Source organism: Pseudorasbora parva, chromosome 5 (genome assembly GCF_024679245.1).
Source record: "Pseudorasbora parva isolate DD20220531a chromosome 5, ASM2467924v1, whole genome shotgun sequence".
Lineage (NCBI taxonomy): Eukaryota > Metazoa > Chordata > Actinopteri > Cypriniformes > Gobionidae > Pseudorasbora > Pseudorasbora parva.
In genome coordinates, this window is record NC_090176.1 from 52,189,252 (window position 1) to 52,215,135 (window position 25,884).

At 41.4% G+C, this 25,884-nt stretch overlaps 1 protein-coding gene across 1 annotated transcript; it reads right to left on the reverse strand.

Annotated features, from left to right (window-relative positions):
- Window positions 1–1,554: 1,554 nt before the first annotated feature.
- gpr143 (G protein-coupled receptor 143) lies at window positions 1,555–24,266 on the reverse strand. Its single transcript, XM_067445139.1, has 9 exons — window positions 23,852–24,266; window positions 17,206–17,315; window positions 16,521–16,615; window positions 16,342–16,434; window positions 13,882–13,991; window positions 12,426–12,534; window positions 9,796–9,913; window positions 6,361–6,607; window positions 1,555–2,681 (listed from the first exon to the last, which is right to left on the reverse strand). Exons 1-9 carry the CDS (start codon window positions 24,204–24,206, stop codon window positions 2,587–2,589), a joined length of 1,332 nt encoding a protein of 443 aa, XP_067301240.1. The 5' UTR covers window positions 24,207–24,266; the 3' UTR covers window positions 1,555–2,586.
- Window positions 24,267–25,884: the final 1,618 nt, after the last annotated feature.

The window sequence follows — 25,884 nt, forward strand, 5'->3', positions numbered from 1 at the left end:
AGATGATCTACTGGAGGAATATTTCACTGCTTTATGATCAGATTAATGATCAGAAGAGTCAAAAACATTAATGAATGTTATTTATTCCAAACGTTTGACCACTAGTGTGTTGTTTTTGCCAAAATGGTAAAAAATTAATACTTCTTAAATTGCATATGTCATTTTTCTCTATATGATAAATTTATTGTTTTACTATTCAGGAAGTCAAATATACCTCTAGTGTTGTAGTTAAGACCACCTAATCTGAGACCGAGTCGAGACCAAAACTTTGAGGGGTTGAGACCAAGACATGACCAAGACTTTGAAGGATTGAGACCAAGACTTTGAGGGGTTGAGAACAAGACTTTAAGGGGTTGAGACCAAGACTTTGAGGGGTTGCGACCAAGACTAGACCAAGACTAGACCAAGACTCTGAAGGGTTGAGACCAAGACTCTGAAAGGTTGAGACCAAGACTTTAAAGGGTTGAGACCAAGACTTTGAAGGGTTGAGACCAAGACAAGACCAATACTTTGAGGGATTGAGACCAAGACAAGACCAAGACTTTGAGGGGTTGAGACCAAGACAAGACCAAGACTTTGAAGGGTTGAGAACAAGACTTTAAGGGGTTGAGACCAAGACTTTGAGGGGTTGCGACCAAGACAAGACCAAGACTTTGAGGGGTTGAGACCAAGACTTAAAGGAGTTGAGACCGAGACTTTGAGGAGTTGAGACCGAGACTTTGAGGGGTTGAGTCCGAAACTTTGAGGGGTTGAGACCAAGACTTTGAGGGGTTGAGACCAAGACTTTGAGGGCTTGAGACCAAGACTTTGAGGGCTTGAGACCAAGACTTTGAGGGCTTGAGACCAAGACTTTGAGGGCTTGAGACCAAGAGAAGACCAAGACTTTAAAGGGTTGAGACAAGACTTTGAGGAGTTGAGACCAATTCTTTGAGGGATTGAGACCAAGACAAGACCAAGACTTTGAGGGATTGAGACCAAGACAAGACCAATTCTTTGAGGGGTTGAGACCAAGACAAGACCAAGACTTTAAGGGGTTGAGACCAAGACTTTGAGGGGTTGCGACCAAGACTTTGAAGGGTTGAGACCAACACTTTAAGGGGTTGAGACCAAGACTTTGAAGGGTTGAGGCCAAGACTTTGAGGGGTTGTGACCAAGACTTTGAGGAGTTGAGACCAATTCTTTGAGGGATTGATACCAAGACAAGACCAAGACTTTGAGGGGTTGAGACTAAGACTTTGAGGGGTTGCGACCAAGACAAGACCAAGACTTTGAGGGGTTGAGACCAAGACAAGACCAAGACTTTGAGGGGTTGAGACCAAGACAAGACCAAGTCTTTGAGGGGTTGAGACCAAGACAAGGCCAAGACTTTGAGGGGTTGAGACCAAGAAAAGACCAAGACTTTTAGGGTTGAGACCAAGACCAAGACTTTGAGGCGTTGAGACCAAGACAAGACCAAGGGTTGAGACCAAGACTTTGAAGGGTTGAGACCAAGACTTTGAGTACAGAAGATGCATCTAAATTGGTAAATTACAACTGCACAAATAATGTTGAGAATGTTTTATTTATTTTTTTATTTAATGTTTGTATAAAAGCAATATAATGTATGCAGTCATGCTCATATTTTAGAAAATGTCTCTTTTGCTCTTGTGGTATTGATCCAGATCTCTCACATACGTTTTTGCAACAAAATCCAGAGTCCTCCAAGTCTGAGACCGAGACAAAACCAAGACCGGTCTCGAGTACTACAACACTATACCACCAAAAACATCATACACTTCATCTTTAATGACAGTATAAATGAAGCATATTTGATGAGTATATTTTAATGAAGTATAAAATGAGTAAAACACAAGCAGCTCTTTCTATGTACTGTGCCATTAAAGGGTTAGTTCACCTAAAATTTAAACGTCATTAACTCCTCTCCCTAAAGTCGCTCCACACTTCAAACGGTTATGAATCAGAATATTGATTCATGATTTGGATCACGTGTCAAACTGCTGAAATCACGTGACATTGGCGATCCGAATCATGACTCAATACACTGATTCATAATCGTTCGAATCTTTATTTGAGGATTGAACAAACGCGGAAGAGAAGCCAATGCTGAATAAAGTCGTAGTTTTTGTTATTTTTGGACCCAAATGTATTTTGGATGCTTCAAGAGACTCTAATTAACCCACTGATGTCTCATATGGACTACTGTGATGATGTTTTTATTCCCTTTCTGGACATGGACAGTAGTGTGCATACACTTGCATTCGCTCTCGGACTAAATATAAAATATCTTAAACTGTGTGTGAAGATGAACGGAGGTCTTACGGGTGTGGAGCGACATTAGGGAGAGGAGTTAATGACAGACATTTCATTTTTGGGGGAACTAACCCTTTTATGCTGTATTTTTACAGTGAAATCTTTTAAAACAGTGCCTTATTGTCTTTGCAAACGTTGATACTCAAAGATTCATATTGAATTATATGTCGTTTATGAGAATCCTTCAACAGCACAAAGACAAAAGTGATTGTTCAGAGAACTGATTGTAGAAATGCTTGTAGTGTCTGAATCAGAAGTTGACGAGTATAAAGACGTTCAGCATGTGGAGATCTCCAGTGACGCTCCATTGGGCTTCATGTCCTCGCGCTGCTCGCTGGATATGTGGATTTCTACTGTACTAGACTCTGAATCTATGGGATAAGATGGAGAAGACTGGTTAATTTCAGCCCTGATTTTTGGTAATAACACCGTGCATTGGTGTCCAAAAGTGGCGTCTGGTCTAGTAAAATTGACATCTTCACCCTTTATTCAAACATTATTAAAGATTTTGTAGTCCTATATTGCTTAGTTGTGCTTGGAGTTGATTAATTTTGGTGCAATTTTTGCCACAATTCCTAATTTCTGAACCGGTACAATAAATAAGTCAAATTAGAAATAAGTTATTGAAACGATAAACACATTGTTCAAAAAAGAAATAAGTTATTGATTGCGTCTGAAGCAGTGTGTTTTACCTCCAATCACATCAATTTTTACTGTACTAGACTCTGAATCTATGGGATAAGATGGAAAAGACTGGTTAAATTCAGCCCTGATTTTTGGTAATTACTCCGTGCATTGGTGTCCAAAATGACGTCTGGTCAGTGTTGGGTTAGTTGCTGTAAAAAAAAGTAATTAATTACTAGTTACTAATTATATTTTCATTAATGTAATTAGATTACTGTAGAAATTACTCTCTCCTAAAAGTATTTAATAACTTACCTATACCAACCTCGACTAGCTAATGATTCAAGGATAAACATGAAACAGGCTCTTTTAATTCATTCAAATGAATATTAAAACTAGGGGAGACCCGGGACAGTTGTAACGCCTTGAATTCCTCCAATCAGAGACGACCTAGAGTGATGACAGCCACTGCATATGCGGAGTTATTTTCCCTCCATTTTTTTCAAAAAGGAAGCCACGTTTGAAACTTCCTGATGGAGTTATCCACAAAAGGTTGTTTTTGAGGTAAAAAAAAATTACTTTTCTTTCTGATCAACTTTTTTGGATGATGTTATGTACTCTTTTTGTCATTTAGTATGAAAAAAGGTAATCATTACTTAAAAACATGAAATGAATAGTCACAATAACATTTTGAGTATACAATTTATTCATTATTTTAGGCATGTTACAACCATCCCTGACAATATGTACATGTTGCAAAATTAATTTTAATACAGTCTCTCCACTGTTACAACCGTCCCAGTGTATTACGTGTATGTAGTTTATAATATAACAAATTGGTTATTCCAGTATAAATGTTTTTTGATCTATTGGTAAAAATTGCAAAAGTGTTACGAATGTCCCTGGTCTCCCCTACATAAAGTATTCTTATTAACTGACCAAAGTATTACAAATGTGCGAAGGATACTTAAAAACATGCAATTTCAAGTTATTTTTAAAAAATGTTGATGTATTATCTATAATTGTTCAACAATCTATACACAGTATTTAGTTCAATTACATCAAAAGTAACTCATTAAATTACAGAAAAAAATTTGAGTAATCCCTTACTTTAATTTTTCAAGGAAAAAGTCATTTAAATACTGTAACTAATTACGTAGTAACTAGTTACACCCAACACTGCGTCTGGTCTAGTAAAATTGACATCTTCACCCTTTATTCAAACGTTATTAAAGATTTTGTAGTCCTATTGCGTAGTTGTGCTTGGAGTCGAATGTTAGTTTTGTTCTTATTTTGCACTTCAGCTTGTGATTCTTAAGTGGGGGTCATTTTTTAGGATTCTTTCCCTAACTGAAGTCTCTGAGATCCTGACACCGTCACTTTTGGAGACTTCAGGTAGGCTCAGTTCTGGGAAATGTTAGGGCTGGAGACTAATGATGGTTTACCTCTTTAATTATTTTGCAGTTAACGTGACTTTTCATCGCCACCTGTTTTTGGCTGACCCGATAAGCATTTCACTGTCCAGTGGTCATGCCTTATATGCAATGTCCAGTATTGCGTAAGTATTGTATTCTTCTCATGGACATTTAATAATTTTTTGACTTTTCAGTCAGGATTAAATCTCTTTTTGGCTCATTTTATCCATAAAAAAAAAACGTGCCTAATAATTCTGCACACCTGAATATAAGGTGTTTTTAATTTCCATACTTAATGAACAATTATATATCACTTATTAATGATTAAATTCCAAATTAATAGTAGTTAAGATTAATGTGGTGTGGAATTGGTAAAATGTGCCTGAAAAAAATATGATCAGAAAATATGACGTGTTTTCAACACTGATAATAATCCTAACTGTGTGTTGATCATCAGATCCTCATATGAGAATGATTAGTGAAGGATCATGTGACTCTGACGAGTAATGATGATGATGATCACAGGAATAAATTACACTTTACTATATATTCACATCATATCTGCTTTTTTAAATTGTAATATTTCAAAATTTTACTGTATTTTTGATCAAATAAATTCAGCTTTGATCACAGGAAAAAATTACACTTTACTATATATTCACATCATATCTGCTTTTTTAAATTGTAATAATATTTCAAAATATTACTGTATTTTTGATCAAATAAATTCAGCTTTGATCACAGGAATAAATTACACTTTACGATATATTCACATCATATCTGCTTTTTTAAATTGTAATAATATTTCAAAATATTACTGTATTTTTGATCAAATAAATTCAGCTTTGATCACAGGAATAAATTACACTTTACTATATATTCACATCATAACTGCTTTTTTCAATTGTAATATTTCCAAATTTTTACTGTATTTGTGATCAAATAAATTCAAGCTTTGATCACAGGAATAAATGACACTACTGTACATTCACATGAAAACAGCTTTTTAAAATTGTAATATTTCATAACTTGTACTTTATTTTTATCAAATATATTCATCTTTGATCACAGGAATAAATTACGCTTTACTATATATTCACATAAAAACAGCTTTTAAAATTTTTAATATTTCATAATTTTTACTGTATTTTTGATCAAATAAATTCAACTTTATTCACAGGAATAAATTATGCTCTACTATATATTCACATAGAGAACAGCTTTTTAAAATTGTAATTTTCAATTTTTTTACTGTATTTTTGATCAGATAAATTCAACTTTAATCACAGGAATAAATCACACTTTACTAAATACACATAAAATGGCTTTTTAAAATTGTAATAGTTCAAATTTTTACTGTATTTTATCAAATTCAACTTTAATCACAGGTATAAATTACACTACTGTATATTCACATAAAAACAGCTTTTTAAAATTGTAATATTTCTTAATTTTTACTGTATTTTTAATCAAATAAATTCAGCTTTGATCACAGGAATAAATTACGCTCTACTATATATACCCATAAAAACTGCTTTTTAAAATGGTAATATTTTTATATTTTTTTACTGTATTTTTGATAAAAATAAATGTAACTTTGATCACAGGTATACATTATGCTTTACTATATATTCACATAAAAACATCTTTTTAAAATTGTAATATTTCCTAATTTTTACTGTATTTTTAATAAAAATAAATTCAGCATTAATCACAGGAATAAATGACGCTTTACTATATACTCACATAGAGAACAGATGATCTACACTGGAGGAATTTTTCACTGTTTTACTGGATTTATGATCAGATTAATGAGCAGAAGGGACTCTTTCAAAACCATAAAAAAAAAAGTTTTGCATTTCATTAGGATTCACATATACAAATACAGCTTGCATTTGAAAAACATTTTATTGCATATTTTACAGATGTAAAATTCGAACATCATTAAAGCTTTAGCATTAGCAGCCTGTATAGATGGGCGTGTGAGTCTGGTCCGGCTCCGGAGCGTTACCTTCAGAGAGGACGCTGATGGCATCTGATGCCTGATGTCCGTTTGGGCTCCAGCTCTTCTTGATCTCCTGCACATGGCTCTGGTAGTGAAGCATTGAGCCCACCGGTGTGTGTCCGCCTGCGGCTGATGTTGAGGCCGAATCCCAGGCCAGATCTCTCCGTCTCTGCCGACTGAAGTCCACATCCAGCCCTGTCCAGCCGTAAAACGCCAATGTGTTGAGGAAGCCCTGCATGGGGTTCAGGACGCCCTGAAAACAGAGAGCCATTAAAGGGTTAGTTCAGCCAGAAATGTAGACTCTGTGATTAATTCCTCCTGTGGTTGGCCAGCCGTCAGACCTCCGCTCATCTTCACACACAGATGAAGATATTAGTGTTGAAATCCGATGGCTCAGAAAGGCCTTCATTGACACCAATGTCATTTCCTCTCTCAAGACCCATAAAGGCACTAAAGACGTCGCTACAAAGCCCATCTCACTACAGCGGCTCTACAATCATTGATGAAGAGGCCAGAATAGAGTTAGTGCGCAAAAAACACTAAATAACGACTTACAGTCTTGTTCAAAATAATAGCAGTACAATGTGACTAACCAGAATAATCAAGGTTTTTAGTATATTTTTTATTGCTACGTGGCAAACAAGTTACCAGTAGGTTCAGTAGATTCTCAGAAAACAAACAAGACCCAGCATTCATGATATGCACGCTCTTAAGGCTGTGCAATTGGGCAATTAGTTGAAAGGGGTGTGTTCAAAAAAATAGCAGTGTCTACCTTTGACTGTACAAACTCAAAACTATTTTGTACAAACATTTTTTTTCTGGGATTTAGCAATCCTGTGAATCACTAAACTAATATTTAGTTGTATGACCACAGTTTTTTAAAACTGCTTGACATCTGTGTGGCATGGAGTCAACCAACTTGTGGCACCTCTCAGCTGTTATTCCACTCCATGATTCTTTAACAACATTCCACAATTCATTCACATTTCTTGGTTTTGCTTCAGAAACAGCATTTTTGATATCACCCCACAAGTTCTCAATTGGATTAAGGTCTGGAGATTGGGCTGGCCACTCCATAACATTAATTTTGTTGGTTTGGAACCAAGACTTTGCCCGTTTACTAGTGTGTTTTGGGTCATTGTCTTGTTGAAACAACCGTTTCAAGGGCATGTCCTCTTCAGCATAGGGCAACATGACCTCTTCAAGTATTTTAACATATGCAAACTGATCCATGATCCCTGGTATGCGATAAATAGGCCCAACACCATAGTAGGAGAAACATGCCCATATCATGATGCTTGCACCTCCATGCTTCACTGTCTTCACTGTGTACTGTGGCTTGAATTCAGAGTTTGGGGGTCGTCTCACAAACTGCCTGTGGCCCTTGGATCCAAAAAGAACAATTTTACTCTCATCAGTCCACAAAATGTTCCTCCATTTCTCTTTAGGCCAGTTGATGTGTTCTTTGGCAAATTGTAACCTCTTCTGCACATGCCTTTTTTTTAACAGAGGGACTTTGCGGGGGATTCTTGAAAATAGATTAGCTTCACACAGACGTCTTCTAACTGTCACAGTACTTACAGGTAACTCCAGACTGTCTTTGATCATCCTGGAGGTGATCATTGGCTGAGCCTTTGCCATTCTGGTTATTCTTCTATCCATTTTGATGGTTGTCTTCCGTTTTCTTCCACGTCTCTCTGGTTTTGCTCTCCATTTTAAGGCATTGGAGATCATTTTAGCTGAACAGCCTATCATTTTTTGCACCTCTTTATAGGTTTTCCCCTCTCTAATCAACTTTTTAATCAAAGTACGCTGTTCTTCTGAACAATGTCTTGAACGACCCATTTTCCTCAGCTTTCAAATGCATGTTCAACAAGTGTTGGCTTCATCCTTAAATAGGGGCCACCTGATTCACACCTGTTTCTTCACAAAATTGATGACCTCAGTGATTGAATGCCACACTGCTATTTTTTTGAACACACCCCTTTCAACTAATTGCCCAATTGCACAGCCTTAAGAGCGTGCATATCATGAATGCTGGGTCTTGTTTGTTTTCTGAGAATCTACTGAACCTACTGGTAACTTGTTTGCCACGTAGCAATAAAAAATATACTAAAAACCTTGATTATTCTGGTTAGTCACATTGTACTGCTATTATTTTGAACAAGACTGTAAGTCGTTATTTAGTGTTTTTTGCGCACTAACTCTATTCTGGCCTCTTCATCAATGATTGTAGAGCCGCTGTAGTGAGATGGGCTTTGTAGCGACGTCTTTAGTGCCTTTATGGGTCTTGAGAGAGGAAATGACATTGGTGTCAATGAAGGCCTTTCTGAGCCATCGGATTTCAACACTAATATCTTCATCTGTGTGTGAAGATGAGCGGAGGTCTGACGGCTGGCCAACCACAGGAGGAATTAATCACAGAGTCTACATTTCTGGCTGAACTAACCCTTTAATGTGCTCATGTTAGAATGCATGAATGGGATGACTTAGAAGATTATGTGAGTATCAAATATGATCAATAGGCTTTTGAAGAAGGTTTATTTGTACATCTGTCAATCATCATTGTAATGCATTGCATTATATGGTTTAAAACTACAGCGACATGAGGGCGAGTAATTAATGACATTATTTAAATTTTTAGGTGAACTAACCCTTTAAGGACACTTTTTGAGTATCTGTACTTTACTTGAGTATTATTTTTTCTGTAAACTTCTGACTTTAACTTCACTCCATCTGAAAGACAAATATCGTCCTCTTTACTCCACTACATTTCTATCAAGGTCCTCGAAGTGGAAAGTCGTTTCTGTCGCAGCTTTGAAAGTCAGTGATGATTTTTTTCTTCTTTAAAAGGTGTTTGGGTTTTTGCAGAAAGCCTTTCAGGAATCACTCTTGTAGAGTCTCGTGAAGTTCAATGATTTCACAGCATTTATTAAACACTGATTTATAGTTTAGAGCAAAATGGAAGAAGACGGATGTCCAAATGCTCATTTAGTGGAGTATTGACATAAACAAAGTTGATTCTGTCTTCAGTGAAGGTGAACAGTGTGAGAATATCAGATGTGTATCAGTGTATTGGATCCGTGCATTCGGCCTTAAAGTGACAGCAGCTTTGTAACTTTTCTCCAAGTATTTAAATGAGTTTAAGTTAGTCGTCTGCTAGTGTGTCAGATGGAGCATCACTGACTGGCTTAAACCATGATGGCATAATGTGCATTTATACAACTATAATACAATAATGCGGCGACATAAAGAAGGAAATTAACTTTTGATACTTAAGTGCTTTTGAAAACAAATACTTCTGTACTTTACTCCAGTAAAAATCTGTTTTTACAACTTTCACTTGTAACGGAGTAATATTTGACCAGAAGTACTTTAACTGTTCCTCAAGTAATGAAGTTGTGTATTTGTCCACCTCTGGATATTTGATTTTGTACTCACCATGATGAACCACGTGATGAGCGCAGCGTTGCGAACATTCTTCAGATCTTCAGATTTTACATCATCCTGCATCTCCAGATAAAACAGCAAACTCTCGTTGATGATGTTAGGTAGCCAGCTGATGTGATGAAGACCACAGGAAACATACAATACGGATAATTTGTTAAAGGGCTACTTCAGCGATTAGCATATGGCTTTGTATCAGTAGAAACCCTGGAGTATATTCAAATGATTGTGCTTCCCCCCTCATATCCCCCTGAGACGAGATTTATGCATGTTATTTCTGGAAAAATTCCTCCCATCACACAAATATCGTCAATTTGTGCCATCGGAGGAATTGTTGGCCAGAGGCTAAAGACTACAGCCAGCAGAGGGAGCCATTTCCGCATGTTTTCAACTCGTGCGTGAGGGATGGAGATCACACTCACAGCTCAGCTCAGCCTCAGACATTCATGTTTAAACGGTGCGGCCAGCGGAGAAAAGTAAGTCTTTTAACTTCTCAAACTAATACCTATGAAAGTTAAGCTTTCAAAGGCATAAACTGAAAACACGGCAGGCTGAACATGCGCTGTGAATCTATGGACGCGTTTACCTCAGCTCTCATCACGAGCTCATCCATGACTGTCGATATATCTGACTCCTGCAGCGTTTGTGCCGTGACACTCCCTCAGCGGCTAAATCACATATTGAACAGACATGCTCAGTTTTTAATTGTAGTGTCTGTTCTCTAACTGAACTGATTGTATGAAAATGAACGCGGTCGCGGTGGGAAAGTGATTCAGTAATCTAGTAGCGGTGGCTTTGGGAATGGCCTCACAGGGCAGCGAAGCATTCTGGGAATTGTAGTCTTTCATCCCCATGACACAAAAATACATTTTCTGTCTTTTCTCAGTCTAGAAAGCTCTAAATTCAAAAAATAATTTCACATTTCTACTACATTAATGACCCAGTTTAAATTTAGATTCATCTTCCTATCGCTGAAGTACCCCTTTAACATTAGTTTATTTAAGTTAACATGAACTAGCATTGAACAATAGTTCTATAGTATTAATCATCTTAATAACATTTACTAATACATTCAAATCAAAAGTTGGATCTGTTAATATTATCTAAAGGTATAGTACACAAAGAAACATACACTTTATTTTTAAAAGTTTTGGGCGGCCCCTCCAAATGTTCAATCCCTTCATGGCCACAGGTGTATAACTCCAGCTCTAGGCCTGCAGACGCTTCTACACACATTAGTGAAAGAATGGGTCGCTCTCAGGAGCTCAGTGAACTCAAGCGTGGGGCCGTGATAGGCTGACACCTGTGCAATAAGTCCATTCCTGACATTTCCTCACTACTAAATATTCCACACTCAACTGTTAGTGGGATTAGAACAAAGTGGAAGCCATTGGGAACAACAGCAACTCAGCCACGAAGTGTTAAATCCCAGAGCGGGGTCAGCGCATGCTGAGGGTCACAGTGCGCAGAAGTCTCCAACTTTCTGCAGAGTCAACAGCTCCAGACCTCCAGACTTCTGTGGCCTTCAGATGAGCTCAAGAACAGCGGAGAGAGCTTCATGGAATGGGTTTCCATGGCCGAGCAGCTCATCCAAGCCTTACATCACCAAGAGCAATGCAAAGCGTGGGATGCAGTGGAGTAAAGCAGCCGCCACTGGACTCTAGAGCAGTGAGACGTGTTCTCTGAGCGACCAATCACACTTCAGTCTGACAATCACATGGACGAGTCTGGGTTTGGCGGTCGCCAGGAGAACAGGACTCGCCTGACTGCATTGTGCCGAGTTTAAAGTTTGGTTAAGGGGGGATTATGGGGTGGGGTTGTTTTTCAGGGGTTGGCCCCTTAGTTCCAGTGAAAGGAACTCTTAATGCTTCACCAAGACATTTTGGACAATTTCACGCTCCTGACTTTGTGGGATCAGTTTGAGGACGGCCCCTTCCTGTCCCAGCATGACTGCGCTCCAGTGCACAAAGCGTCGCTCCATAAAGACATGGATGAGGAGTTTGGTGTGGAGGAACTGGACTGGCCTGCACAGAGTCCTGAGCTCAACCCGATAGAACAGCTTTGGGATGAATTAGAGCGGAGACTGAGAGCCAGGCCTTCTCGTCCAACATCAGTGCCTGACCTCACAAATGAGCTTCTAGAAGAATGGGCAAAAATCCCCATAAACACACTCCTAAACCTTGAGGAAAGCCTTCCCAGAAGAGCTGGAGCTGTTAGAGAGGGTGGGCCGACTCCATATTAAACCCCACGGGTTAACAATGAGGAGATCATGTGTGTGTAGAGGCGGCACAACACTTTTGGCAATATAATGCATTTGGAAGAATGTTTGTAACCAAGAAGATCTTGGGCCCCATTGAGTGCCATAGTATTTTTTCCAACTATGGAAGTCAATGGAGCCCAATATCTGCTTTTTTACAAACATTCTTCTATTGTCTTCTTTTGTGTTATAGGTTTGAAACAACTTGAGGGTGAGTAAATGATGACAGAATTTTCGTTTTTGGTGAACCTTTAATGCACTGAGAACTACTAGATCTGCTAGAAATGCTTTCAAAATGTTTTGCTCACTCTTAGAATATTCGCTTGTTATGAATCTCTGCTCCATGAAGATGAACTGAACATCTTACCAAATGACGAACACCAGCATGATCTTAAAGAAGCGTATTTTGATCTCAGATCCGAGTCGTCTCTCGTTCTCGGTGTAGATTCCCTGCTGACCCTTGAGCAGCGACGTCACTGCATGAAAACAAACTACAATATGAGTTTCCCTCAAAGACAAAGACATTTCTTCACACAAACAGCTGGCAACACTTTACAATAAGGATCATTTGTTAAAGGGGTGGTAAAACACGACTTGTGTGTATTGTTGCTGTTTGAGCATAAACAACATCTGCAAAGTTACAACGCTCAAAGTTTAAAGCAAAGGGAGATATTTGCTTTTAAAGAAATCATTTTCTAAAGACTGCGGCAAACGGCCGGTAGGGACTACAGACATTCCTCCAGGGTTGGTGACATCACTAACCCCAATATTTACATAAACCCCTCCTCCTCCTTAATATTAAATAAGGGGGGCGGGGCCATATTTTATTGCTGTGGAGTGTTGCGCAATTCCCGACGAAACGCTGTTATTTTCATCCAGATTGCAGGTCCAATTTGTTCAGCCATCGGGGGAGTTAGGGCTCAATGGTTAAAATTAATTTTTATCTCGGTCCCTCATAATTATTACCCAAATCTCGCTCTATGAGCTGCACATTTTATGGAGGAAAGCTTCCACAATCGTCGCGAGTTCAATGCAGTATTTGCACAACGGCTTGTCCTGAAAGATGGAGCAGTTCCAACTTTAAAAACAGGCCACAGCCTGTAAGTATGATTTATTTTTTGTCGATGTGTTTTCCTGTATTAGCTCATATTGTTAATTGTATGTTGTAACAAGGAAGTAAACAAATGACAACGCTATGCTCTGAAAACCAGTTTGTTAAATGCTCATTCATGCTTAACATTATCCGACAAACACCTAACATTACAAACTTTTAAATCTCAACAGCGAACTTGCTTGGAATTAGTGTAAATTATTCTTTGATTAGAGCTTTAATCTACAGGCATGCTATACATGGTTCTGTGTTTGATTCGGCTACTATAGTAAAGCCAATGTTTAGTGTTCGCTTTAATAGTTCTAGCGACAGATATTTGGCTATAATTGTTCTAATAATACAAAAGGTGGCATTTAGTAGCGATCACTTTAGATCCGCAGTCGTTACAGCTGGTAAAGGGGAGGGGTTTTCGAAACATGTGCACCAGGCGGTTAGCCAATCACAACACAGCTGGTCTAGCGAACCAATCAGAGCCCATTGCGTATTTGAGGGACTGGCTTCATAGAACCCGGAAACCATCAGGACGATTGTACAAGGAGAGACAGAGCAGTGTAGAATAAAGGTAAAATAAATGACAATGCAATTTTTTAGAAACACGTTACAGTGCACCCCACAAACACAATCAAGCCTTTGAAAGAATGTTTTACCAGTCCTTTAACATGACATGAGCTAGCCATGTTTAATCTGGTTTAAGAGCTGATTGTTCACTCACCCGCTGATACGGTCCGTGTGAACAGCACCGGGTTGACGGCGAGCACCAGAAGCATCGGGGCGTATGTGGTGATATAATGCGGGACGGCGTGCTGGAGGCCGTTCTCACAGCTCACATAGCAAACACAAACACACGTTCAGTTCAGACCCAATCACAGTCATGCATTTGCCAGAGGCTTTTATCCAAAACACTGCATTCAATGCCTACGTGTTCATGCATGCACTACGAATCAAACCCGTGACCTGCTGCAATGATCTACTGCTTTTTGAATGATGCATTTTTAAAGGTGTCATGAACTGGCTTTTTTAATATACTGTTGTCTGAGGTCAACTAATGACGTTCGTGTGGTTTGTACATTCAGAAACATCATAACTCATCAGTAATAGGCTATTTTCTACACTAGTTTTGAGGCTCTCTCCTGAACGCTGGGTTTTGATGGGCGTGTCACAGGAGACTTGGATGTAAACGCCCACGGCTAGGATTGGATAAGATTTGCATATTTAATGAGCTTCAGCTCCGCTGTCAGTTCACATGAGGGATTGTTTTGAAAGCAGCACCGGAATGATTCACTCAGAGGGCTCGCTAACGTCTTTATGAAACAAACACAATCATTTATCTCTCATCCACCCACGACTGATTGGAATATTATATCTGTATTACATGGCCCGCCCGATCAGTGGATATAAGCGTGAACCCCCCGAACTTACGTTTTGGTAGCCTGTCTGGAAAACACACAGCCCCGGGACTACTATCACATTTAAAAAAGACGTTTTACTCACATAAGTGTGTTGCACCATTCCTGTCGGATCCAGTATAGAAGCACAGCATTGTGTCTGCAAATCCAGCACTCAAGACTTGTTTACAAACGATTCCGCAGTGAAATGAAGCGAACACGCGTACACGTCTTCCCCACGCGAGCTGGAACTTCATTAAATATAAATGACTTATCACACATTCCTAGTATTAGGGTCTGAAAGAAGCTTATGCTTAATGCGACTGTTCTTCCACAATATCTTGCTATCTTCTTCAGCATGTTAATTGCTAAAGGCTAATCTGAACGGCTCCATGAGCTGGGGCTACTGAATTAGACGAGTCGGTGGGCGGGGCTACTGAATTAGACGAGTTGGTGGGCGGGGCTACTGAATTAGATGAGTCGGCGGGTGGGGCTCCTGAATTAGACGAGTCGGTGGGTGGGGCTACTGAATTAGACGAATCGGTGGGCAGGGCTACTGAATTAGACGAATCGGTGGGCGGGGCTACTGAATTAGACGAGTCGGTGGGCGGGGCTACTGAATTAGACGAGTCGCTGGGCGGGGCTACTGACTTAGACGAGTCGCTGGGCGGGGCTACTGACTTAGATGAGTCGGTGGGCGGGGCTACTGAATTAGACGAGTCGGTGGGCGGGGCTACTGAATTAGACGAGTCGGCGGGCGGGGCTACTGAATTAGACGAGTCGGCGGGCGGGGCTACTGAATTAGACGAGTCGGTGGGCGGGGCAACTGAATTAGTCGAGTCGGTGGGCGGGGCTACTGAATTAGACGAGTCGGTGGGCGGGGCTACTGAATTAGACGAGTCGCTGGGTGGGGCTACTGAATTAGACGAGTCGCTGGGCGGGGCTACTGAATTAGACGAGTCGCTGGGCGGGGCTACTGAATTAGACGAGTCGCTGGGCGGGGCTACTGACTTAGATGAGTCGGTGGGCGGGGCTACTGAATTAGACTAGTCGCTGGGCGGGGCTACTGACTTAGACGAGTCGGTGGGCGGGGCTACTGAATTAGACGAGTCGGCGGGCGGGGCTACTGAATTAGACGAGTCGGTGGGCGGGGCAACTGAATTAGACGAGTCGGTGGGCGGGGCTACTGAATTAGACGAGTCGGTGGGCGGGGCTACTGAATTAGACGAGTCGCTGGGTGGGGCTACTGAATTAGACGAGTCGCTGGGCGGGGCTACTGAATTAGACGAGTCGCTGGGCGGGGCTACTGACTTAGATGAGTCGGTGGGCGGGGCTACTGAATTAGACTAGTCGCTGGGCGGGGCTACTGACTTAGACGAGTCGGTGGGCGGGGCTACTGAATTAGACGAGTCGCTGGGCGGGGCTACTGACTTAGACGAGTCTCTGGGCGGGGCTACTGAATTAGACGAGTCAGCGGGCGGGGCTACTGAATTAGACGAGTCGGTGGGCGGGGCTACAGAATTAGACGAGTCGGTGGGCGGGGCTAGTGAATTAGACGAGTCGGTGGGCGGGGCTACTGAATTAGACGTGCTGTAGAGGCGTGTTTCGTCGCGCAATGATGTAAAGATGAAGCTCAGGATCGTTTTCTTGGCCTGGTGTCTTTAAAAGCTTTTCTTTGACTAACAAGGAAGTTTTCAGCTCTTAAACGTAAATTATCATGACCTTTTATATATCAAAAGCTCAAGGGAAAGTTGATTTCTCAATTCAGCAGCCCTTTAAATAATCACCTGGAGATGGAGGGGTAGTAGAGCATGGCCACGCCCTCCACACACAGCAGCAGCGTCAGACCCCACGTGATCATGTGATACAGCACGATGGTGCTACGGCAGAAAGAACGGAGCTCGTGAGGATATGATCAAACATCTGCTCTCGCAGCTGTAGGAACACAAGGCATTATGGGACGCACCTAATGCCAGCTGATCTCTTGACCACTAAGAACACATCCACCGCGTAACAGAAGGTCCACCAGAAGGAGGCGCTGAAGAACAGCTGAATCCACATCTGCAGAGGAAACAAAACCACATTCATCTTCACACTGGGACTAAACATTATATTTGATTAAATTTGAGTATTCTTTTAGTCAGAAAGCTGCATATTCTTAAAATCAAAGATACTGATCAGTTTGTGTTTTGGTTCTTCTCTTGGTGTTTTAGTCGATGTGTGTGTACAGCACTTTGATAAGCACCTGTTGTTTTTAAAAAGTGCTCTATAAATACATTTTGATTTGATAATGTTTTGTTTTATTTACATTTTAAAGCATATTTGGTAGAAATTATTTGAAATAAACTTTTTTTAATTTTAAGTTTGTTCATTTGTTTACTTATTTGTGAGACTAAACACATAATGGTTCAGATATTTGACGTGATTTCAATAATCACATCAATAATGAACTTTAGTTGCCAATTTAGTTATTATTCTTTAAATTTTTGGTAATTTTTTTTAATCTGTTATCCATTTGAATTACATGAATTTTCTGACCCTGTTTAGACTTGCTTGATTGTTTTTTTTCAGGGTGATTGAGACACTGCCATTCAGATGCCAATCCACCCTATAAGTCAAATATAACGTCTTGACTTCGATACTTCTCTTACCGCACTGCCGACACAAAACACCTCCGGCCAGATGTCACTGCCGTTTCCATCTGAGATTCTGTTGACGAGGTCGGGCAGACCGAGCCATATAGACGACCGGACGATGATTCCTGCACAGATCCGACAAAAAATAACTACATACATATTAGGCAGCAAGTGAACATTTAGTCCTCAGAGCTGATGTGTGTGAAGCAGGAGAAATGGGCAAGCGTAAGGATTTGAGCGAGTTTGGCCAGATTGTGACGGCTAGACGACTGGGTCAGAGCATCTCCAAAACTGCAGCTCTTGTGGGCTGTTCCCGGTCTGCAGTGGTCAGTATCTATCAAAAGTGCTCCAAGGAAGGACCAGTGGAGAACCGGCCACAGGGTCATGGGCGGCCAAGGCTCATTGATGCACGTGGGGAGCGAAGGCTGGCCCGTGGGGTCCGATCAAACAGACGAGCTACTGGAGCTCAAACTGCTCCAGAAGTTAATGCTGGTTCTGATAGAAAGCTGTCAGAATACACAGAGCAGCTCAGTTTGAGGCGTATGGACCAGGCAGGGTGACCTCTGACCTCTGACCCCGCCGAAAGCACCAACAGTGGCACGTGAGCATCAGAACTGGACCACGGAGCAATGGAAGAAGGTGGCCTGGTCTGAGGAATCACGTGTTCTTCTACATCACGTGGATGGCTGGGTGTGTGTGTGTGTGTGTGGCTTACCTGGGGAACACATGGCCCCAGGATGCACTATGGGGAAACCTTGGGTCCTGCCACACGTACGCAAAAAGCACTTGCTCTGTACGGACTTAAAATGATATCAGGAAGTTATATTATATGGAACATTTTCGTGAGAAGTTATCTAAAATATTTTAGTTACCTAAAATATTAAATCTAAATTAATCCATGGAATTATTAGTGTTTAAAATGAAATGTGCATCATGAATACAACAACAAACCTTTCCTTGTGTTCCAGAATGAACCGAACGTCCTCTGATAAAAACCATGAAATGAACATGTTCTGAAAATAGCATGTGTGGTTTTGCTCTTATTAAGTCTCAAAGGACATCCAGTAATTCACACACAGCATGAATTTGGCCATTGGAGGATCACTGGCGGATAATGCTTGGAGAAATACACACACGTTTAGGTAAACAAATATTCAAAAATAAAAGGCAGCTTATTTTAGTCAAATAAACAGCCTTTACTGTTTTTATTTAAAGGGGCGGTGAAATGCTGTTTCCTGCATACTGAGCTCTCCACTGTTAAAGACTTGGATTCCCATCCTAAACATAGACAAAGTTTCAAAAACTAATGTTGGACGTTTGATGGAGTATTTCTGTGTTAAAAATACTCCTTCCGGTTTCTCAGAAGTGTCGGAGAGTTTTTTTCGAGTATGGGTCTACTTGACGTTAATAGAGCGGAAGGTCCTTGTATGGGCCGTACGGGCTCTTCTCCCGGTAGGGTGCGCGCGCGTGACTAGAGCGAGAGAGGAAATGCACGCCCATAAACACTCTCAGCTGCAGATCCAGTCGTCCGTGAACACTTCTGTCGTTATAGTCCGCGCCGCGCTCCACTTTATTCCTCTGGGTGACGTCGAGCGACTTCAACGCTTCAGCACAGCATTCTGGGAAGGCAGCGCTGCATTTGACCCGATTTGAACGCAGAAATGACGGGAAGCTTCACAACATCGCTTCAGTCGCGTCGCAAAGGGGATCTCCACGGTCACTGCTGTCAGGACTTCACCAAATCATACCAAAGAAGTGTGTTTCTGACGGAGCGGTCCCAGCGATAAAGCTTCAGTCCTGCTTTGGAAGCAGCCGGTGAGTTAAACTGCTTCAGATGTCTGTGCTGTCGGCTATCGTCGCGTGAGTAAACATCAGTAAACGACACGATCGCGTGCTTCGTCATTCAAATGCGCTAACGGACTCCATTGCTGTTCTTTGTATAACGTTACACTAGTCTGACGTGCAAACCCGTTCTGCTTGCTACTGCTAAGGTTTAGTTGCATACAATAGTCCATAAACCGAATCATGTCCTCATAAACTGCGAGTAAAGACACACAAATGTGGAGAGGCCACTAAATACAGTCCATACCACAGAGACGGACGTCCTGCTGCTGCTGCTTCTCCTGTTCAGTTTATTTCAGCCTCCGGATCTGATTCTGGATCATTATCTGTATTAGCTGAGATAGCGATGGGCTTCTCCACGCTTGAGGACCTCACCGCTTTGCACGCTCGTCATTCTTTAGCTCCGCCCACTCGATACGCCTCCAAGCGCTCGGTTTTTTCCGGAAAGACTCGGTACAGCCCATATTTCTTTTATAAATATGATAAAACTAAAGACTTTTCGGAGATATGAAGGATGCAGTACTACTCTATAGGTACTCAAGATTGACATGAGATTGACTGAAACTGCCCCCCCTTTAATAATGTATCTTTGTGTTCTGCTTGTCTATATATAGCATATATAGATGCAAGATATATTTATATAAATTGTAGAAAAACATTCACTTCTCTAATAAAGCAACAAATGTGCAAAATGTACACAAGCCAACAATATATAAAACCGATCTAGTAGCTTCTGGATATTTCAATCCGAAAATCTTACACACAGTGCCTTTAAGTACCAGATTGACTATTACAGTCACGGTTTTGCACATTTGTTGCTTTATTAGAGAAGTGAATGTTGATTTTTTTTTTTTGACAATATATATAGGCTATATTATAGACAAACAGAACAAAATGATACATTATAAAATATGATTGACAGCTGACTCTTGAAAGAGGCAGGATAATTATAACTCCAATTCGTCTGAAAGAAGAAAGTTATATCCACTACGAGTGAGTAAATCATGGAGTAATCTTCATTTATAGGTGAACTATCCCTTTAAAGCCGGGTGCACACTGTGCGATTTTGGCCTCGATTTGGCCGTCTGGGACAAATTTAGCAAATCCTAGAAGATTCCTCAGATCCTAGGCTAAAATCTGACGTCTTTGGTCGTTAAGGGTCCTGCACACTGTGCGATTTTTCAAAATCCTTTGCGAATGTCCCTTGTCAGACTGTACGAACATGATCGCCTGTAAGATCTCAGTTGACATTAATGTCAGACTGCACGATAGTTTAGGCGCGCTAAAAACGGACGCGCGCAAGAAAACTCACCCGGAGTTTTATATCATCAATGAATGACGCGTTTGGTGACGGTGAGCTGCATTACACGCGGGACTGAAATGGAGGCTACAAAGAAATCTCTAGCTCTCGTTTTGGTCATAGTTTGTCTTGAAGAACGGAGATATTTGACTGTCGTCGTAGGAGAAGTCACACTGCAGGATTGTGTGCCAAATCTTCTGACAGAATTTCGTCTGAGGTAAAATTTAATCGCAGCGCTCATTAATCGGCTGCCGGTGAACATGTCCAACTAACGACCAAAGACGTCAGATTTTAGCCTAGGATCTGAGGAATCTTTTAGGATTTGCTAAATTTGTCCCAGACGGCCAAATCGTGGCCAAAATCGCACAGTGTGCACCCGGCTTTAGTTGGACATGTTCACCGGCAGCCGATTAATGAGCGCTGCGATTAAATTTTACCTCAGATGAAATTCTGGCAGTGTCAGAAGATTTGGCACACAATCCTGCAGTGTGACTTCTCCTACGACGACAGTCAAATATCTCCGTTCTTCAAGACAAACTATGACCAAAACGAGAGCTAGAGATTTCTTTATAGACTCCATTTCAGTCCCGCGTGTAATGCAGCTCACCGTCACCGAACGCGTCATTCATTGATGATATAAAACTCCGGGTGAGTTTTCTTGTGCGTGTCCGTTTTTAGCGCGCCTAAACTATCGTGCAGTCTGACATTAATGCCAACTGAGATCTTACAGTGTGACATGGCGATCATGTTCGTACAGTCTGACAAGGGACATTCGCAAAGGATTTTGAAAAATCGCACAGTGTGCAGGACCCTTAAGACATCATTACGAACATATCCCACATGAAGAAATACTATAGTATATTACAGTAAAATTACTCTAGTAGTATTAGTGTTTTTGAACCATACTATAGTAAAGATACTACAGTAAATTGTAGTATATTATAGTATTTACTACACTTTGTTAATTTACTGTAGTATGGTTCAAAAACACTATAGTACTTACTAGAGTAATTTTACTGTATTTCTTCATGTGTGATATAATAATAAAAAGACTGGTGTTGGCCCACCTAAAGGACATCACTGGACCCTTGCTGGATCCTCTTCAATTTGCCTACAGAGCAAACAGGTCTGTGGATGATGCAGTCAACATTGGACTGCATTATATCCTGCAACATCTCGACAGACCTGGGACCTATGCAAGGATCCTATTTGTGGACTTCAGTTCGGCCTTTAATACCATCATGCCTGATCTCCTCACAGCCAAACTGACCCAGCTCTCCATACCATCCTCAATCTGTCAATGGATCTCCAGCTTCCTGACAGACCGGCAGCAGCGAGTGAGACGGGGTAAACTCACATCCAGCACTCTTACAATCAGCACTGGTGCCCCCCAGGGGTGCGTTCTCTCCCCACTGCTCTTCTCCCTGTACACCAATGACTGCACTTCTAAAGACTCCTCTGTCAAGCTTCTGAAATTTGCAGACGACACCACTGTCATCGGCCTTATCCAGAACGGTGACGAGTCTGCTTACAGACTGGAGGTTGAACAGCTGGCTGTCTGGTGCAGTTATAACAACCTTGAGCTGAATGCGCTCAAAACGGTGGAGATGATAGTGGACTTCAGGAGGAACATCCCAGCACTCCCCCCACTCACCATCATGAACAGCACTGTGGACGCAGTGGAGTCATTCAGGTTCCTGGGAACTACCATCTCTCAGGACCTGAAGTGGGACAATCACATTGACTCCAATGTGGAAAAGGCTCAGCAGAGACTGTACTTCCTTCGTCAGCTGAGGAAGTTCAACCTGCCACAGGACCTGCTGATTCAGTTCTACTCAGCTGTCATTGGTTTGGTTCAGCTACCAAATCAGACATCAGGAGACTGCAACGTACCATCCGGACTGCAGAGAGGATTATTGGTGCCAAACTGCCAACCCTCCAGGACCTGTACTCTTCCAGAGTGAGGAAGAGAGCGGGTAAAATCATCACAGACTCCACTCACCCCGGACACCGCCTGTTTGAACTGTTACCGTCAGGACGGCGACTCCGATCACCGGCCACTAGAACATCTAGGCACAGCTTCTTCCCACAGGCCATTTCCCTCTTGAACAGTTAACCCCCCCCCCCCCCCCAAGGCAAATGCCTGTAAGTGCAATTATTCCCACTTTTTAGTGCAATATCTCCTAAACTCAGGTGATTACTTATATTACTTATATTATTTATATTTATTCTCTCCACCCAAATACTGTAAATGCTCATAATCTATGTCTTCTGACTAAACGTAACCGTGACCTTTAGAATTTTTTATTACCGTGTTGTATTGTATTGTTTATGTGCACTGGAAGCTTCAGCACCAAAAAAAATTCCTTGTGTGTGAAAGCACACTTGGCAATAAAGCTCTTTCTGATTCTGATTCTAATGCACTGTAGCCTAGAAATCTAGACGCACCCTAGCGGCAGCAAATTTAATTTGCCCGCAAGTGTCGTCTAGGAACTCTCAATACCCTTCTGAGCTGTGTTCCTCTCACTCTGGACGGGCCAATCACATCGTGTGTAGAGTCGGTGGGCGGGGCCATAATGACGACGGCCGAGTTGCGTTTGCGTGCTTCTAGTAAACACAGAAGCTGGCGAACAGCGGTCTGTCGAATCAGCTTTGACCGCGACTCTGGAAAGACTTGAGTTCAGCTTTTCTCTGAGAAAAGAACAAAGAGCGGCACTGAAGTCATTCTGAAGAAGGGAAGATGTGTTTGGAGTTTAGCCGACCGGATACGGCGAATGTTTAATCTGTCAGCGAGCTCTGCTTCCCCTTCGTTGCTCTGGTTGGTGTAGCGCTATCCTATCACGAGCAGAGGGAGTTTGACAGACAGCCGTTTATCCGCCCCTCGGATTGAGCCGTCAATGGAGAGTTTCCAGACCAAACATCTTTATGTGGGTCCGGCTTGTCAGGCTAAATGCACTGATGATTTATGGCAAAATCCAGTTCATAAACATTTAAACAGATTATTTAACAGATTGTTTGATTAAATGTTTAAAATCTTATAAAAGTGAACCGCTTATGAAACAGACAGACTGACACAGATCTGCGTGTGTGTGTGTGTGAGTGAGTGAGTGAGTGTATGTGTGAGTGTATGTGTGTGTGTTTCTGTATGTGTCTGTGTGTGTGAGTGAGAGTGTGTGTGAGTGTGTGTGTAAGTGAGAGAGTGTGTGAGAGCGCCCTTGTTTATATTACATTTTTGGGACCAAATGTCCCCCATAAATATAGTAAAACCTGAGATCACCAGCCAGCGGTCCCCACTTTTCAAAAGGCTTATAAATCATACAGGATGAGTTTTTTTTTTTGAGAAAGTAAAAATGTAGAATGTTTCCTGTGATGGGTAGGTTTAGGGTGTGTTGTATTGTGTGTGTGTGTGTGTGTGTGTGTGTGTGTGTGTGTGTGTGAGTGAGTGAGAGTGTGCGCGCGTGTGTTAGAGAGAGAGAGAGAGAGAGAGAGAGAGAGTGTGCGTGTGTGTGTGTGTGTTACCTGAACAGCCTAAGATATCACACACGCTGATGATGAGGAGTATCCGGAGCGAGGAGGCCGGTCTGGGCTGCGGGTCGAGCCGCCGGTACCCTCTCCGCTTCGGCAGGATCTGGAGCCCGCTCAGCACGAGGCTCAGACCGGCGCTGCACACGCAGATCGCGCTGAAGAACAGCGGCTGGAAACCGATCACGAACTCGGTGGCGGGATCGCGGTTCGGGCAGCAGAAGGTCTCGAGCCGCGGAGAGGCCATGATGAAGAGGAGGAGAAAAGGAGGAGGAGAGGTGGAGAAGAGGAGGAGGAGAAGAGGAAACCCATTCATCTCACTGGCCTGAAAAATCACGAGCTCCATCATCATGTGCTTCGGTTTAATCTGAGTCTGAGCCACAGCTCCAGAATAAAGCGCTGCAGGAACTCCTGTGGAAGTTCAGCATGTGATTTCAAAAGTAATAATCATGTTAGAGCGTTTCTTTTACCATACTGGAGAGTGAGATTTTGCTTTATTACAATATAAATACAAATGTTTCATTAATAGACTGTTAAAAAAAAAACATTAACATTAATTTAAAGTAAAAAACTGGCAGGCTGCAATCTACAAATGCTGGGCTAAAACAACCCAATCACTGGGATAAAACAACCCAATCACTGGGATAAAAAAACCAAAACAATCGTGGGGTTAAAACAACCCAATTGCTGGCCTAAAACAACCCAATCTTTGGGATAAAAAAACCAAAACAATCGTGGGGTTAAAACAACCCAATCACTGGCATAAAACAACCCAATCACTGGGATAAAACAACCCAATCGCTGGGCTAAAACAACCCAATTGCTGGGCTAAAACAACCCAATCTTTGGGATAAAAAAAAACAATCGTGGGGTTAAAACAACCCAAATACTGGGTTAAAACAACCCAATCACTGGAATAAAACAACCCAATCGCTGGGCTAAAACAACCCAATTGCTGGGCTAAAAAAACAAAACAATCGTGGGGTTAAAACAACCCAAATACTGGGTTAAAAAACCCAATCACTGGAATAAAACAATTACTGGGATAAAACAACCCAATCACTGGGATAAAACAACCCAATCGCTGGCCTAAAACAACCCAATCGCTGGGATAAAACAACCCAATCACTGGGCTAAAACAACCCAATCGCTGGCCTAGAACAACCCAATCACTGGGATAAAACAACCCAATCGCTGGGCTAAAACAACCCAATCTTTGGGATAAAAAAAACAAAACAATCGTGGGGTTAAAACAACCCAAATACTGGGTTAAAACAACCCAATCACTGGCATAAAACAACCCAATCGCTGGGCAAGAACAACCCAATCGCTGGGCTAAAATAACCCAATCGCTGGGCTAAAACAACCCAATCTTTGGGATAAAAAAAAAACAATCGTGGGGTTAAAACAACCCAAATACTGGGTTAAAACAACCCAATCACTGGAATAAAACAACCCAATCGCTGGGCTAAAACAACCCAATCGCTGGGCTAAAAAAACAAAACAATCGTGGGGTTAAAACAACCCAAATACTGGGTTAAAAAACCCAATCACTGGAATAAAACAATCACTGGGATAAAACAACCCAATCGCTGGGCTAAAACAACCCAATCACTGGGATAAAAAAAAAAATCGTGGGGTTAAAAAAAACAAATACTGGGTTAAAACAACCCAATCACTGGAATAAAACAACCCAATCGCTGGGCTAAAACAATCCAATCTTTGGGATAAAAAAAACAAAACAATCGTGGGGTTAAAACAACCCAAATACTGGGTTAAAACAACCCAATCACTGGCATAAAACAACCCAATCGCTGGGCAAGAACAACCCAATCGCTGGGCTAAAACAACCCAAATCTTTGGGATAAAAAAACCCAATCGCTGAGTTAAAACAACCAAATCTTTGGGATAAAAAAGCAAAACAATCGTGGGGTTAAAACAACCCAAATACTGGGTTAAAACAACCCAATCACTGGAATAAAACAACCCAATCGCTGGGCTAAAAAAACAAAACAATCGTGGGGTTAAAA

What these genes read in the sequence shown, in the direction of transcription:
- gpr143 (XM_067445139.1), bottom strand. Translation starts at nt 24,206, where the DNA reads ATGATGATGGAGCTCGTGATTTTTCAGGCCAGTGAGATGAATGGGTTT. An exon ending in CACACGGACCGTATCAGCGG is followed by an intron (nt 12,535 to 13,881) that starts GTGAGTGAACAA and finishes GTTTTCATGCAG; the next exon opens with TGACGTCGCTGCTCAAGGGT. An exon ending in ATGCTGGTGTTCGTCATTTG is followed by an intron (nt 9,914 to 12,425) that starts GTAAGATGTTCA and finishes TCATCACATCAG; the next exon opens with CTGGCTACCTAACATCATCA.